Below are 15,489 nucleotides of genomic sequence, written 5' to 3' on the forward strand. Positions count from 1 at the left end.
ATTCTAAATTCAGTAAGATCAGTTATCAAGGAAAACCCCAAGTCCTAAGCATTCTGGATAACAGGTCCTATACCTGTAAATATTCACGTGTTACCATCTCCATTGATGACTTGTCCCATTGCATCCTCCTTATTTATCTGCTTTCTTGCAGCACCAAGAAAATAACATCTTTATAAACTGTATTAAAGGTGGTCAAAATATCTGCTAAGGGGAAGAATAACAGAGAAAGTGTCAGATAATTACATTTCTTTAGGAATCACACAGTTCACCTAGATTCTAAGTATCATGGATTCTAGAATTGCCAAAATAAAAAATAAAAAAAAATAGGAATATATATTACAATGCACTGGGAGGGGAAGAGAGGGGAGAAATGTCCATACTCCATTGATTTCTGTTTGGGAAATAAGAATTGACAGATAAAGTTAACCAATGCTTACAGACAAAAACTCATGAAAAAGACGATCACTAACAAAATTATCTTAATGAAGTACAATGCAAAGAAAACAATGGCGTTGATAACAGGCGTCTTCTCTGTCCCTGCAAATAGAGATGAATATATTATTCTATATTCTAGAATGACACAGTGATTGGCCAGTCACTACGTAATAGTCCCACCCCAACACTTCAGAACCACACCCCCTGTGATGCCACCCACACTGTCCGGAACGAAGAAAGTTGGCAGCCATACAGAACAGTGGCAGTTATGCAGGAATTCTGGGACAGAGTGTTGTGACCAGCTGAGATGATTTTAAGGTGCACTCCTTTACAAAATGAGCCCTAATGAAGTGAAGCTCTTACACACAAGCTTTTTCTTAATACAGTAAAATAAAAAACTCACGCTAAGCAAAAAAAATATACAGTATATATATATCCTTTTCCAGGTCTCCACTTCCTCCCATCAGTTTGTTACCGGGTTGTCAGGTTGGCTGATTTCCAGCCAAATTGGGCTAATAATTTAAAGCCCAGGCGGGTTTTGAAAGTACAAACTAGTCAAGGTGCGGATTTGGGCTACTTTTTGGGCCTTTGGCTGGTTTTACTTTGGAAACCAGCCAAAGTTTTTTCTTGCAGTAATGTGCCATGTAGTTATGTGCGGGCCGACCCGATACCCGCGGGAGGGTTCGGGTCGACCTCGCACCACCTTCAAATGCTGGCATCTGACTTCTGGTTTTATAGTCTAGCGTCTGCTCGCCCTATTTGTGACCTCATTGTGACGTCATGGGTGAAGTGGGTCGGCGCGGGTCTATAAAAGGACCCCAGAAGCGCGGGTGCGGGCAGGTTGTAGCAGGGCGGGTTAGGGTTGGGTGCGGGTCAGGGAAACTCTGACCCGCACATCACTAGTGCCAAGCCTGCGTCTCCCAATGCATGTTGGGTAAATTAGTTTTTGTTTAACAATTTGCCGACTACCAAGTTTAATGTAAGACTACAATATCCAGCATGCAATAGGACTGACTTGTGTAAAAGTTGGGAGTTACCAGATTTTGGGCTCAGTATTCTCTCATTTTCTGGTGACTTTCCTCAATTTCAGATAATTTTGGGGTAAAAATCTGCTGGCCACCAAAATGTCTAGAGGTTGAATTGTTTTACCAATATTTATTGAAATTGTATATGTTTATGTATTTTGGCCTCATGGGACCCCTATAACTCCTTGCCCCCCCCCCCCTGTAGTGAAGGGGACAAATCTTTCCCATTTTGCTTCATGGAAAAATGTGAAAATCTGTGAAAGTTGAAAAAGGCATATATTTATATATTTTGTAGACTTTTTTTTCATTGCACATGTGTTATTTTGGGCAGTACAGTTTCTCTTCACAATGCTTGAAGACAAGAGATCCTGTGTATAAACTCTCCTGCAGACTTGCTCCACAGGGTTAAAATCCAGACACATTCCAAAATACTACCGGCAGCAATACAAAGACCCGCTCCTCCCCCACACTGTGAAAATAGCAGGGCTCATTGACAGAGACACAGCAGCTAAAGGAGGGAGAATGCAGCCTAGCAACGGCTTGCTTCCCACAGGACAGCGCAGTGACTCGCATAGCAGCCCTTCTCTCTCCCTCTTCCTTCCTGTCAGCTCACAGAGGGTGGGTTCTCCCCCTCCCCCTCCCCCTCCGGGGTGGGTTCTCCTCCCCCTCCCCCTCCTTGCACAGAAACAATACGGAGGAGAGACTAGTGTACACAGCTCTCCTACATGCGTGAGATAGAAGATGGCTGCCGTGGGAGAGCCCGTTCGCTTGGAGAGAGGTGAGGGGCAGAAGCAGTGGGTCTGTGTGCTGAGTATATTCATTGGTGTGACGGGGTGTTCTTATGCGGCATGTGGACAGAGAGGGGTTATGTTGGAGTTCCTGTGTGTATTGTCACTCTCCTTGTCTGTCATCTGCCCTTCCCCCCCTATAAATCCTTCTGCCACTGATCCGCCTTTAGCCCTGTGGAGGGGTGCTTCGCCAATGAGGCGAGTTGAGGCTGTCGCTAAAAAATGCTGCTCCTGGTACTTTAAGAGCAAATTTCCAGGGGAGGGGGGGCAGCAGCAACTGCTGCTGCCTCAGGCGGCAAAGGGGCCAGCTTCGCCCCTGGCCCTGTGTCAGCCCCACAAATCACTGAAGTCATGTTCCCCTAGTGCCTGAGCTTCCTCTACTGTAGGGCAGTCCCACTCAGCTTCTAGATTGTGAGCTCTTAGGAACATGGTCCCCCTTGCCTTTTGTATGGCTCACTGTGTATACTTCTATATACTGCTTATTCAGTGCTGTATAAACATTTATGTGTAATAATAATGAGCAATTTACCCTGTCACAGAGACTGGATGTTCTCCTGGTTGGGTCTCCCTCTAATTAAACCTTAAATATCCACACAGACCCCCCCCCCCCCCCATTTTCATTTTGTACCAGTCCTGCCCCGTCTCAAAGGTTCCCATATATAGGCCCATACGCGGCACTGGCCCATATTGCCCACCTGAAGCTTGGTCATCAGGCCTATCCGTATACGTAATGCTTCCAAAAAACTGGGGAGCATGAACCCTGCTTCATACTTGTACTGGATTTCGGGCGGGATTGTGGGGCCACAAACTATTTTATGTGGGCAATATTGGGTTGATGAGATTGTTCATCTCTCAGGCTTACAATCAGATTATAATTGATGCCAATGAAGGAATTTAGGAAGAGGACCACATCAACATGCTAATACACTGCCTGACAGGAGAATCAAACCTTACCCATAGATATTTGCCTAATATTGGACCAGATATCTGTCAGTCTGGGCCCTACACCGGCCAATTAGCTGCTGACTCTGCCTTTAGTCTGGAATTCTCCTGATCCATTTCCCATTACAGATACATTATGGAAATCAGAGGTATTTTTGCCTACAGGAGCGACTGTCATTATCCTTTATTTATTCAGGCCGATGTTCCAGTACAACCTTTTTACAACGGAGATTGTGCACAAGAAAAAAACAGACAAATCTTTTTTGCCTCAGTCTCTGCCGTATGTATATATATATATATATCTCTATATATCTCTATATATCTCTATCTCTATATATCTCTATATATCTCTATATATCTCTATATATCTCTATATATATATATATATGCGCCTTACAGAGCATTTGTTTTTTAGAGGGGTCAGTGACCTCCATTTGAAAGCTGGAAAGAGTCCGAAGACAAAGGCAATTAATTAAAAAACAAAATAATGAAGACCAGTTGCTTAGAATTTGCTCTTCAATACTGAAAGTTAATTTAAAGGCAAACCACCTTTTTAAGACAGGCAGGCTTACACACCGACCTATTAGGCTTTAGAATGAATGCGAACCAGACCAAGGAAGAAAACAAACAAAAAATCACCTGAGTATCAGGAAATAGAAGTGAAATGAGTGCAGGCAGTTGCGGGGGTGGGGGTAGTAAAACCAGTTGCTGTGATGTCTATGTGCAAGCATTTTGGGCATGTTTTTATCTGATTTCTGTACAGTGTTTTTCTGGATCAATTCACACAGGTTTGGTCTATAGGAGTCACAATTGTGGTTTAAACAGGAAGATGCAGCCATATGCATTCATCACAAAAATATCAGACTGGATCTTAAGTCTAAGCTGCATCAGCACATTTGAGTACTAGCGACACTCAACATCAGTGTGGGCCCCTGTTACCCTATAATAATAATAATAGTTTCCCTCAACAGAGGTGTGGGCTAATACAGCAGTATCAGGAGTTGTTCACTTTTAAATTAACTTTTTGGATGATGTAGAGAATGATATTTTGAGACAAGCAATTGGTTTTCATTTTTTATTATTTGTGGGTTTTCAGTTACTTAGCTTTTCATTTATTAATTTTTTTTTAATAATAAAACAGTAACTTTTACTTGATCCCAACTAAGATATAATTAATCCTTATTGGAAGCAAAACCAGCCTATTGGGGTTATTTAATGTTTACATGATTTTCCAGTAAACTTAAGGTATGAAGATCCAAATTACAGAAAGATCCGTTATCAGGAAAGCCCCAGATCCCGAGCATTCTGGATAACAGGTCCCATACCTGTACATCTCAGTTTGGATCAGGTACAAGGATTTAGGACTTGCAGGGTGGGAGGCTTTTCTGCTGTATCTTCTGTTAACCCAAAAAATTATGCTTTTTTCCCCTATGGGTAGGGCATCTATTATCTGAAATGCTTGGCACCTGGGTATACTGTATGTACAACCTAGTTAGGGTTAAGTATAAGGTATAGGATCCCTTATCCGGAAACCCGAAATCCATAAAGCTCCGAATTACGGAATGGCTGTCTCCCATAGACTCCATTTTATCCAAATAATCCAAGTTTTTAAAAAATATTTCATTTTTCTCTGTAATAATGAAACCGTATCTTGTACTTGATCCCAACTAAGATATAATTTATCCTTATTGGAGGCAAAACCAGCCTATTGGGTTTATTTAATGTTTAAATGAATTTCTAGTAGACTTAAGGCATGAAGACCCAAATTACGGAAAGATCAGTTATCCGGAAAACCCCAGGTCCCGAGCATTCTGGATAACAGGTCCCATACCTGTACTGGCTTATAATTACCGGAAACAGGAAATCGTTTTAAAAATGACTCACTTGCTATAATAGGACTCTATGGGAAATGGCCCCCCCTTACTTCAGAGCTTTCTGGATACCCATGACTTCACTTCTGTGCAAGTACAGGATCTGTTATCCAGATAGCTCAGGAATTCCATTTTCCAAAGAGCCCTATTTTAGCAAACAATTCTAATTTGTTGTCAATAATTACATTTTTTTGTGGCAAAACAATCTGTTGGATGGAGTAGCCTTAAAGAAGTTGCTATATTATTGTCATTATTATTTGTATATTGTTATGGAACATGTCTTCAGCTTTGGGTCTGTAATGTCAGTTTGCATAAAAATGTATTTGCTGGTTTGGCCAAACAGGAGGATGTGCCCGACTTAAGAACTGCATTGGAGTCCGGAACAGTGATTTTTGGCTGATTAAAGGGGTTGTTCACCTTTAAATTAGAATTTAGTATAAGGTAGAGAGGGATATTTTGAGACAATTTGCAGTAGGTTTTCATTTTTTACTATTTGTAGTTTGTGTTATTTAGCTTTTTATTCAGCAGCTCTCCAGTTTGCCATTTCAGCAATCTGGTTGTTAGGGTCCAAATTACCCTAGCAACCATGCATTTCTTATGAATAAGAGAATGAAAAATTAATAGGAAAGGCCTGAAAAGACCGGTTGAAAAGTTGCTTAGAATTGGCCTTTCTATAACCTACTAAAAGTCAATGTCACAGTGAACTTAACATTTTTTTTTCCAGCAGAGATTTTAGTCTATAAGAGATGACGGCATCTGTTTAGAGTCAGATAAATGTAGGCAAATAATTTAAAAACTATAAATAATGAAGACCAATTGAAAAGTCACTTAGAATGAGCTATTCTGTTACTTACTAAACGTAAACTTAATGGTGAACCACCCCTTTAAGGTGCACTGGGTTTGGTTATGGCCCATAAAATCTCAGGTCACATTATAGAATGGCTAATTCTAAGCACCTATTCCATTGGTCTTCATTATTTATTTATTCTAGTTTTTGAATTATTTGCCTCCTTCTTCTGACCCTTTCCAGCTTTCAAATGGGGGTCACTGACCCCATCTAAAAACAAATGCTCTATAAGACTACACATTTATTGTTATTGCTACATTTTATTATTTCTATTTCTATTCAGGCCTCTCCTATCCATATTCCAGTCTCTTATTTAGTCAGTGCATGGTTGCTAGGTAACTTGGTCCCTAGCAACCAGACTGCTGAAATTGCAAACTGGAGAGCTGCTGAATAAAAAGCTAAATAATTTAAAAACCACGAATAATAAAAAAATGAAAACCAACTGCAAATTGTCTCAGAATATCAATCTCTACCTCATACTAAAAGTTAACTTAAAGGTGAACAACCCTTTTATTAAAGGGAGTGCAAACCTACAAATAACTTTGTATCTGTCTGTCATTTGCTTTTCTCTGCAGTGCTGTTTCTGACTGCATAAACCATTACAATAGTCACGCACATGTCGGTAATCTCATTTTTGCAATAGAAATTTACTTGGAGAGGTCCCCGAACTAGAATACTTCAGAACTCCACTTCCCGCACTGGCTTAGCTGACTACTGAAACATTGGTACATGTAGTCAGGACCAGCAGTGCATGGGACAGCAGATCATTATGGCTTTCGGTAGCAATGACCTTTAATAAATGTATATGCAGAAGTTACTTAAATGTATATGCAGAAGTTACATTTGCTTTTATTCTACAAACTTCGGTGTTTGGCTTTACACCCCTTCTTGTACAAACTAACAGCATTGTTTTCTCATATATTTGCAGATATCCTCAGGGCCATCGAGTTGCTAGAAAAGCTACAAAGAAGCGGAGAGGTGCCCCCACACAAGCTGCACGCGCTACAGAGAGTCCTACAGAGTGATTTCTGCAACGCCATCAGGGAGGTGAGTTATCTGTTTGCCCATAGGTTCCCATGCCTCCCCTAGAGTGCAAGCTCTCCGGCCATACTGTACGGCTGTGTGGTTATATACAACCTATGCACCGGTACTTGAGTCTTATTATTTGTTATCCTGAATCCAGTGACCTCCTGTACATGAGTGCAGCTGGAAGCCCACCTTTGTGCCGGATATTTTGGGCTTAAAGGAGTGGTTCACCTTTAAGTTAACTTTTAGTATGTTATAGAATGACCGATTTTAAGTAACTTTTTATTATTTATTTTTTTTATAGTTTTTTTATGTATTTGCCTTCTTCTTCTGACTCTTTTCTGCTTTCAAATGGGGGTCACTGACCCCATTTAAAAATCAAATGCATTGTAAGGCTACAAATGTATTTGTATTGCTACTTTTTATTACTCTTCTTTCTATTCAGGTTCTTCCCTATTCATATTCCTGTCTCTTATACATAGCAATGCAAGGTTGCCAGGTTAAGTTGGACCATAGCAACCAGATTACTGAATTTGCAAACTGGAGAGCTGTTGCCTAAAAAGCTGAATAACAAAAAAAACCCCACAAATAATACAAAATGTAAATCAAATGGAAATTGTCTCAGAATATCACTCTCTACATCATACTAACAGTTAACTCAAAGGTAATCAACCCCTTTAAAGGACGAAAATAAAAGGTTCTGATCTGTGCCTTAAATATGCTCCTTAGTACAGCAGGCTCCTCTCTCCCATCTGTCGTTTAGCCTCTTCAGCATTTTATATTCAATATAAATAAGAATAAGAATTTAGCTGGCACCATGCCAATGGAAATCCTCCATCCGCTAGGTTTTGCCCCTCATTGTTGTTTGTGTATGCATTATAAGTTGTGATGCTACACTGGGGCAATAGGAGGATTTTTTAAAGGGGAAGTTGACACTGAAATCCAGTTATCCCAGAACTATAGTTCAACTAAATAAGTAGCTATATTGTGTTTTGTGCTTCTGTACCAGCCCAAGGCAACCACAGTCCTTTAGCAGTAAAGATCTGTGTCTCCAAAGATGCCCCAGTAGCTCCCCATCTTCTTTTCTGCTGATTCACTGCACATGCCCTGTGCTGCTGTCACTTACTGAGCTTAGGGACCCACTCACAATATACAGTACACATAGAATAGAAATGTCACAATATAAGGCTGATTAGTAATTAATACAGATAATTACTACATGGCAGCACAGAAACCAGTGCAATTAGCATCAGAATTTAATAATCAGCAAACCTGTAGCATCAGCTTATATTACAGGGGAAGCTCATTTTCTGCTGGATAATTAGTGACAAGCCCTAAGCTTAGCTTCTCAACAGCCAATCAGAGCCCACTGAGCATGTGAGTGTCACAGACACTTTCCAAGATGGTGACCCCCTGTGACAAGTTTGAAGTCCTGGATCATTGCTGCTATTGACAAGCTGAAACTTTAGGCTGGTGCAATAAGTTCAGAATATAAAGTATGGCATTTTTAGCCATATTCGTTGTTAGGGTTTAGCTCTCCTTTAAGCATAGAGTTTTTGTTGGTACCACCTCCCAAACTTCCTGGTTTTAGGACACTTATGAAGTCACATTGCTGCCTGAATTCTCCACTACATGTGGCCAACAGCCCAACTTTGGTTGGTTTTAGAAGCTGGGCAGTCATACTGCCAACAACTCTCAAATGTTGCACTAACAACACCCAAGCAACTGCTGCGTCTTCATTTCACTTCTTTTTTTTTTTTGAAGGTTTATGAACATGTGTATGAAACTGTGGATATCAGCAGCAGCCCAGAAGTGAGAGCAAATGCCACAGCAAAGGTAAGTAAGGATTTGTTTCACCCTCCTTCTGCAGCTACTAATTGTTTTGCGTGACAATTTGATCTGTCAATCATATATTCGCCATGCACACACATTCAACAGACGATTCTGTTTAAATAACATTATTCCATGTTGTATAGTCATTTTGTTTACATTTAATTCTCCTCATTGTTGCAATACAGGTATGGGACCTGTTATCCAGAATGCTTGGGACCTTGGGTTTTCCAGATAAGGGATCCTAACGTAATTTGGATCTACATTCCTTAGAAAAAATTAAATAATTTAAACATTACATAAACCTAATATGCTGGCTTTGCCTCCAATAAGGATTCATTTTTAAAAATGAGAATTATTTTACTAAAAGGAAGTCTATGAGAGAGAACCTTCCTGTGGATAATGGGTTTCTGGATAACGGATCCCATATCTGTACATTTAACTTAAAGCTATTTTAAAAGTAAAGCTGCGCTTAAGTATGTTACAGAATGCCATGTTCTAGGCAATTTTTTAATTAGTCTTCATTTTATATATATGTATTTTTTTTTAAAGGAGAGGTTGACCTTTTAAGTTAACTTTTCATATGTTATAGAATGGATAATTTGACTCAATTAGTATCGGTTATTTATTTTGTTATCGTTTTTGAATAATTTGACGCCTTCTGACACTTTCCAAGCTTTCAAATGGGGGTCACTGACCCATCTAAAAACAAATGCTCTGTAAGGCTACAAATCTATTATTATTTCTACTTTTTGTTTATCAAACCTTCTTTTCAAGCCCTCTACTATTTATATTCCAGTCTCTTATTCAAATCAATGCATGGTTGCTAGGGGAATTTGGACCTTGGCAAACGGATATCTGAAACTGCAAACTGGAGAGCTGCTGAATAAAAAGCTAAATAACTCAAAAACCACAAATGATAAAAAATGAAAACCAATTGCAAATTGTCTCAGAATATCACTCTCTACATCATACTTAAAGTTATTTAAAAGGTGAACACCTTTAATTATTTCTCAGTGACCCTGGCAGGTTGGCACTTTATCACTCGTCTTTCTACACATATATATATATATATATATATATAAAACATAACCGTGTTTTTCAGGCTACTGTGGCTGCATTTGCTGCAAGCGAAGGCCATTCCCACCCCCGAGTGGTGGAGCTCCCCAAAACAGAAGAGGGCCTGGGATTCAACATAATGGGGGGGAAAGAGCAGAACTCTCCCATCTACATCTCTCGTATTATTCCTGGTGGGATTGCAGATCGACATGGAGGACTCAAGCGTGGGGACCAGCTGCTCTCTGTTAACGGCGTGGTATGAATATACACTTGTGTCTTTCCAGCACTAAGAAAATGGTCGTAGCTGATAGGACATACGATAAAAGCTGGGGCAGGAATACCTTCATGGAAGCTTGGGGGGAATATGGAAAATAATTAATGGGATAGTGTCATAGGAAAACACATCAGTTAATAGTACTGCTCCAGCAGACTTCTGCACTGAAATCCAATTCTCAAAAGCGCAAACAGATTTTTTTTTTTTCTATATTTAATTTTGAAATTTGACACAGGGCAAGACATATTGTCAGTTTCCCAGCTGCCCCTAGTCATGACTTATGCTTTGATTCAGTAACTCTTTACTGCTGTACTGCAAGCTGGAATATCACCCCTCCCTTTCCACCCAGCAGCCTAACAGAACAATGGGAAGGTAACCAGATAGCAGCTCCCTAACACAAGATAACAGCTGCCTGGTAGATCTAAGAACAGCACTCAATATTTAAATCCAGGTCCCACTGAGACACATTCAGTTACATTGAGTAGGAGAAACAACAGCCTGTCAGAAAGCAGTTCCATCCTAAAGTGCTGGTTCTTTCTGAAAGCACATGACCGGAGTTGCACTTACACACCACTATTACAACTAAACAATTATGGTTCTATTCATCTAGTCAGAACCCCATCATGTCATACTTGAATACTCATTTAGCTCCTGTTGGCCCAGAGAACTGCTCATATTGCTGCTTTGCACATACATTAGGGGCTGAACCATTCAATTCTGTTTCTCTACAGAGCGTGGAGGGTGAGCACCACGAGAAAGCCGTGGAACTCCTGAAAGCTGCTCAAGGGAAGGTGAAGCTGGTGGTCCGATACACCCCAAGGGTCCTGGAAGAAATGGAGTCCCGATTTGAAAAAATGCGATCGGCCAAGCGCCGGCAGCAGAATTAGACGAATGCGTTGGCAAGACACAAACTCTGAATTCCACTATCCAGTAAATTTGTATTGACCTGAGAATCCCGAGGGGCTGCTCCTTCCAGGCCCACCCTGCGCAGGTCTCAATATCCTAACGGGTCCTTCTAATGTAACGTTTACAGGGCAGTTTTTACTTACCCTCCTTTTTTTAAAACCTCAAGGGAATTTTAAAACCTTTTTAATACAGTGGCGTAGTTGTAGGTTTGTAACGGTAATCTTTGTACCATTGCGATTCTCCATTATCCTGTGCTTCTCTGTATTGTGCAAAGGGGTCGCCCTCTCAGCGGGAAAGGGTCTGTCTGTAAGTGGATACAGGTTTGTAGCTGGGCCGGTTGTATACAGTGTCTCACCTTTGTGATGTAAAGTGCAATGTTCTCATCGTTATAGGAAATGTCACGGTCCTGCGTAATGTGGATCGGAGCAACCGCAACATGAATTATGTCCTTTTAGAATCAATAGTCCGTATTATGGGAAATGTTGGGCAGCCTAAAAACACACACAAAGTATTTACTGCTTTGACAGCAGATCCTGTTGGTGCCACTGGATGGCAGTATAACAACAAAATACACTACAATGTCTTAGATACACGGGTCTGACTTTGCATGGAAGATGATTTATTCCAAGCTGCATTCCCCTTCCTTTCCTCAAGAGTGCAGCACTCGGTTATTTTCCACATTATTATGTGTAACAGATTTAAGGCGAGAAAAGGCGTCTTTTGAGGCGTTTGATTGTGTTAAGAAAATGTTGTTTTGTCCATATGATCATGAAACTATCCTATAGTGGCTTTTAAATAGCAAATATATTGTATTTATGGTGTGTTTGTATTGCATTTAATTTCCCTTTTCCATTTATTTGCGTATATCCAGAATGCAGGAGCTGCCATATTGTTCGCTCATCAGCAAAAAATTGGCAGCTAATTTCCTCTACCCTTTGGCTTAGCACTCATAAAGATTTTATTGCCTCCTACCCCAGCATCCTCCAGTTACAATACACTGTGCAGGCTGAGGAATGGGCAAACTAAAAGCATGTTGAAGAATTTTTGTTCTTATTATTACTCAGTCACTGGATACTTTTATCTTATAAGAATCAGAGCCAAAACTACTTTTTCACTAATAGAAGTTTCTAGAGACAGCTCCACCTCTCTACTATTTTCCATGTTCTTATTATGTATTCATAAATGCTGGTTCTGATAGCTTCTTATAAAAAACTATGAACTAAGTTTTTTTAAATACCATATTTATAGAGCACTAGCACTTTCACCAGTTAACGTTAATTAATTCATTTAGTTCAATCGGCAGTGAGTGGTTACAATAAACTTCAGCACAGGCACTTTAATGAAAGAATTTTTTATTTAGACATTATTGGTTTTATTAATTATTTGACTTGATTGAAGTGATGGCACAGAATTAATTGGAATTTTACTCTAATCAGAGTTGTCAGCACACTGCACTTTACTATTTAATAACCAATTATTTACTAATTAGAATAACTGGTCAATTATTGGAGAGTGGGGTTTTCTGCTTTTTCTTTTTAATTTGGGGAAGGTGATACTGTATTGCAAAGGGAATGGTACATGGTGAAAGGGGGGGGGGTGGAACTGCAAAATGATTGGTTCTTGGAAGAGGGGAGGGGGGGAGATGGGACTGCAAAGTGATTGGTTCTTGGAAGAGCGGAGGGGGAGATGGGACTGCAAAGGGAATGGTATTTGTAAAAAAGGGTTGGCATGGAACGTTTGGGAAATTGTACTTGGGGTATTGGGAGGGATTGACTGCAAAGAGAATGATACTTGGAGGTAGGGTTACCACCTGGCCGGTAAAAATAATGATTGATCCCAATGTTATTAATAGGGATAAATTATAAATATAAAGGAAGGCCGGTATTTTTCCAGGAAAAAGTGGTAAACCTACATGGAGGAAAGGAGGAAGATGGAACTGCAAAGGGAATGGTGCATGGAAGAGAGGGGGAGATGGTTCTTGGAGTAAAGGGGACTGCAAATGGAGTGGTATTTGTAAAAAAAGGGTCGGGATGGAACTGTTGGGAAATGATACTTTGAAGATTGGGGAAGATAGAACTGCAAAGTGAATTGTACTTGGAGGAAAGGGTGAGATGGAACTGCTACAGCATTGGTACATGGAGAGAAGGGAGAGGGGATGGAAATACAAAGAGATTGGTACATAGAATAAAAGGAACAAGTGAGACGGAATGGGAAGGTACCAGGTCTGGACTGGGAGTCAAAATAGGCCCTAGCATTTCAAGTACACCCACCAGCCCACTCCACAGTGACTGTCTATGGCACATTTCAGCCTTTATTTTCACATGTGCTGTTCTTCTCTCCAATTCTCTTCATTTCATCCAAATCCCACACATCCATTTACCTCTATTACAACTAATTTTCTCTGCCATTTGGCCTTACTCTCTCTGATATATACTCCTTTTATTGTCTTTTTCTCCTTCCTTATACACCCCCCTCCCTCAGGGCCACCATTAGAAATCATGGGTCCCTGTACAACAAGCCCCACACCAGATCCCTCCCACACCACAGTTAAAAGACCACAGGCATCAGCACTAAAAACTGTAACCCCCCCCCCACACACACAAGTTATAAAAAGCCATTGACGGGCAGGATCCCCTATAGGTAAAGAAAAACAAATCTGTACTGCCGGGGCCCCCCATAAAAGTTTCTTTTTATCATTGGCGCCAGGGACACCATAAAAGTTTTTTAAAAATCATTGGTCCCCCATAAGTTATCATCATTTATTTATATAGCGCTGTCAAGATATAAGTTAAAAAAACTGTGGTGCCAGGGTCTCCCATTAAAGTTTTTTTTTTTTTTAATCATTGGCGCCCAGGACCCCATAAAAGTTTTTTAAACATAATTGGTGGTCAGGGCCCTGCTTTCAAGTTAAAAAAAAATGGTGGCAGGGGCCTGTAAAGTATTAAAATAATACATTGGTGTTCAGTGGAACTGAACTTGTGGCTTCAGGACTTCAAGTTTGGCTCTTTTTGTGACTTTGGGTCTTTTTGCGGCTTCGGGAATTCAAGTTTGGCTCCAGTGGCGGAACTACCGGGGGAGCAGGGGGTGCAAGTGGGCCAGGGCCCGCACCCCCTCAGGGCCCCCGGCAGCCTGTGCACCATTGAAAATGCGGCCGTACGGAGGGGGACAGAGCCCGGCTGCAAGTCACGCACCAGGGCCCGCCCCCTCTAGTGACGCTACTGTTTGGCTCTTTTCTTCACGTCGGGTCTTTTCCGTCAGTACGGATGGGGACTTACGAAGAGGTGGCACGGCTTTGGAACCTCCAAGGGGGGCCCGGCTATTTCAAAAAGTGCAGCACGGCCGGACATTATACAATGTTAAAGGAGAACTAAACCCTTAAGAAATGGGGCATTTTATATACTTTATATACTAAACTTGACTGTGCCTATTATTCTCTCCCATCAACAGTGCAGTTTTTGTATTAATGGTTTTTAACTCATTTATGCTTTCATATCTCCCTCTTTATCGCTCTCCAAGTGATGAATTTATAAAATGTCATGTGGATTCCATAGTCGTCAACCCCATCAAATCAATTCAAAGAGCTTAAGTATTTATACTTTTTTTATTGCTTTTTTTTTTAATTATTAAACCAGCGCTTTACACATTCATGGAATTTATACGTGACTAACCGCAAAAAAGAAAAAACAATGCCGACCCCCCCAACACACACAAAGATATTTATCATATGCAGATGATTTGGCACATGGAAGAGCAATACTGCAAAAAGATGATATTTATAAAAAGTAGGGATGCACCAAATCTACTATTTTAGGTTTTGGCCAAATCCTTTATAAAAGATTCGGCCGAATACCGAACTGGATCCGAACCCCAGTATACATATGTAAATCAGGGAAACAAGGGGGAAAAAGAACTGCGCGCACAGCATGTGGTTAAATATTTTTTTATGTCTTGTTTGTGGGACGAAAAGTCACATGAGTTTTTGGATTTGGTTCAGCCATGCGCCTGGATTCAGTCAAGTCCTGCTGAAAAAGGCCAGAACGAATCCTCGATTCGGTGCATCCCTAAGAAAAAGCTTTTGTTGGTATAATATCTAATTGTACATATCATACAATACACACCACCCAGCATTTAAGCCAACTGGCTACAGTCAGTATTAATTTAGTGAGAAAGGGCATGCCATGTGAGACATCAGATGCTCCTACCAGCGGTTTCCAGTAAACCAAAAGCAACAGCAGGTAGCGTTCTTGTCTCCAAGTCATTATATTAGAATTCTGCAAACCTTCATTCTGCCAAAACTGCCCCCCAAGTTGTAGTTTTGGCTAAACAAACAGGTTATTCATCCTTGTGACAATCTGTGATTGTGCCGACTTTCTTCAATTTTGCTTACAGAAGTAAATAAATGTTACCCGTCCCTTACTATAGATATAACATTTTCTCCGAAACATGAAGGGAATACGTGTGTATGTGAGCAGGTTTAGAAAGAGTT

General features: G+C 40.5%; 1 protein-coding gene across 1 annotated transcript; it reads left to right on the forward strand.

Annotated features, from left to right (window-relative positions):
• The first annotated feature begins 2,177 nt into the window (after positions 1-2,177).
• lin7c.L (lin-7 homolog C L homeolog) lies at positions 2,178-11,815 on the forward strand. Its single transcript, NM_001086662.1, is given in 5 exon segments — positions 2,178-2,238; positions 6,837-6,955; positions 8,699-8,770; positions 9,870-10,079; positions 10,829-11,815. Coding segments are annotated over 5 exon segments (594 nt in total). The 5' UTR covers positions 2,178-2,201; the 3' UTR covers positions 10,985-11,815.
• The last annotated feature ends 3,674 nt before the right edge of the window (positions 11,816-15,489 follow it).

This window comes from Xenopus laevis, chromosome 4L (assembly GCF_017654675.1).
Source record: "Xenopus laevis strain J_2021 chromosome 4L, Xenopus_laevis_v10.1, whole genome shotgun sequence".
Taxonomy (NCBI): domain Eukaryota; kingdom Metazoa; phylum Chordata; class Amphibia; order Anura; family Pipidae; genus Xenopus; species Xenopus laevis.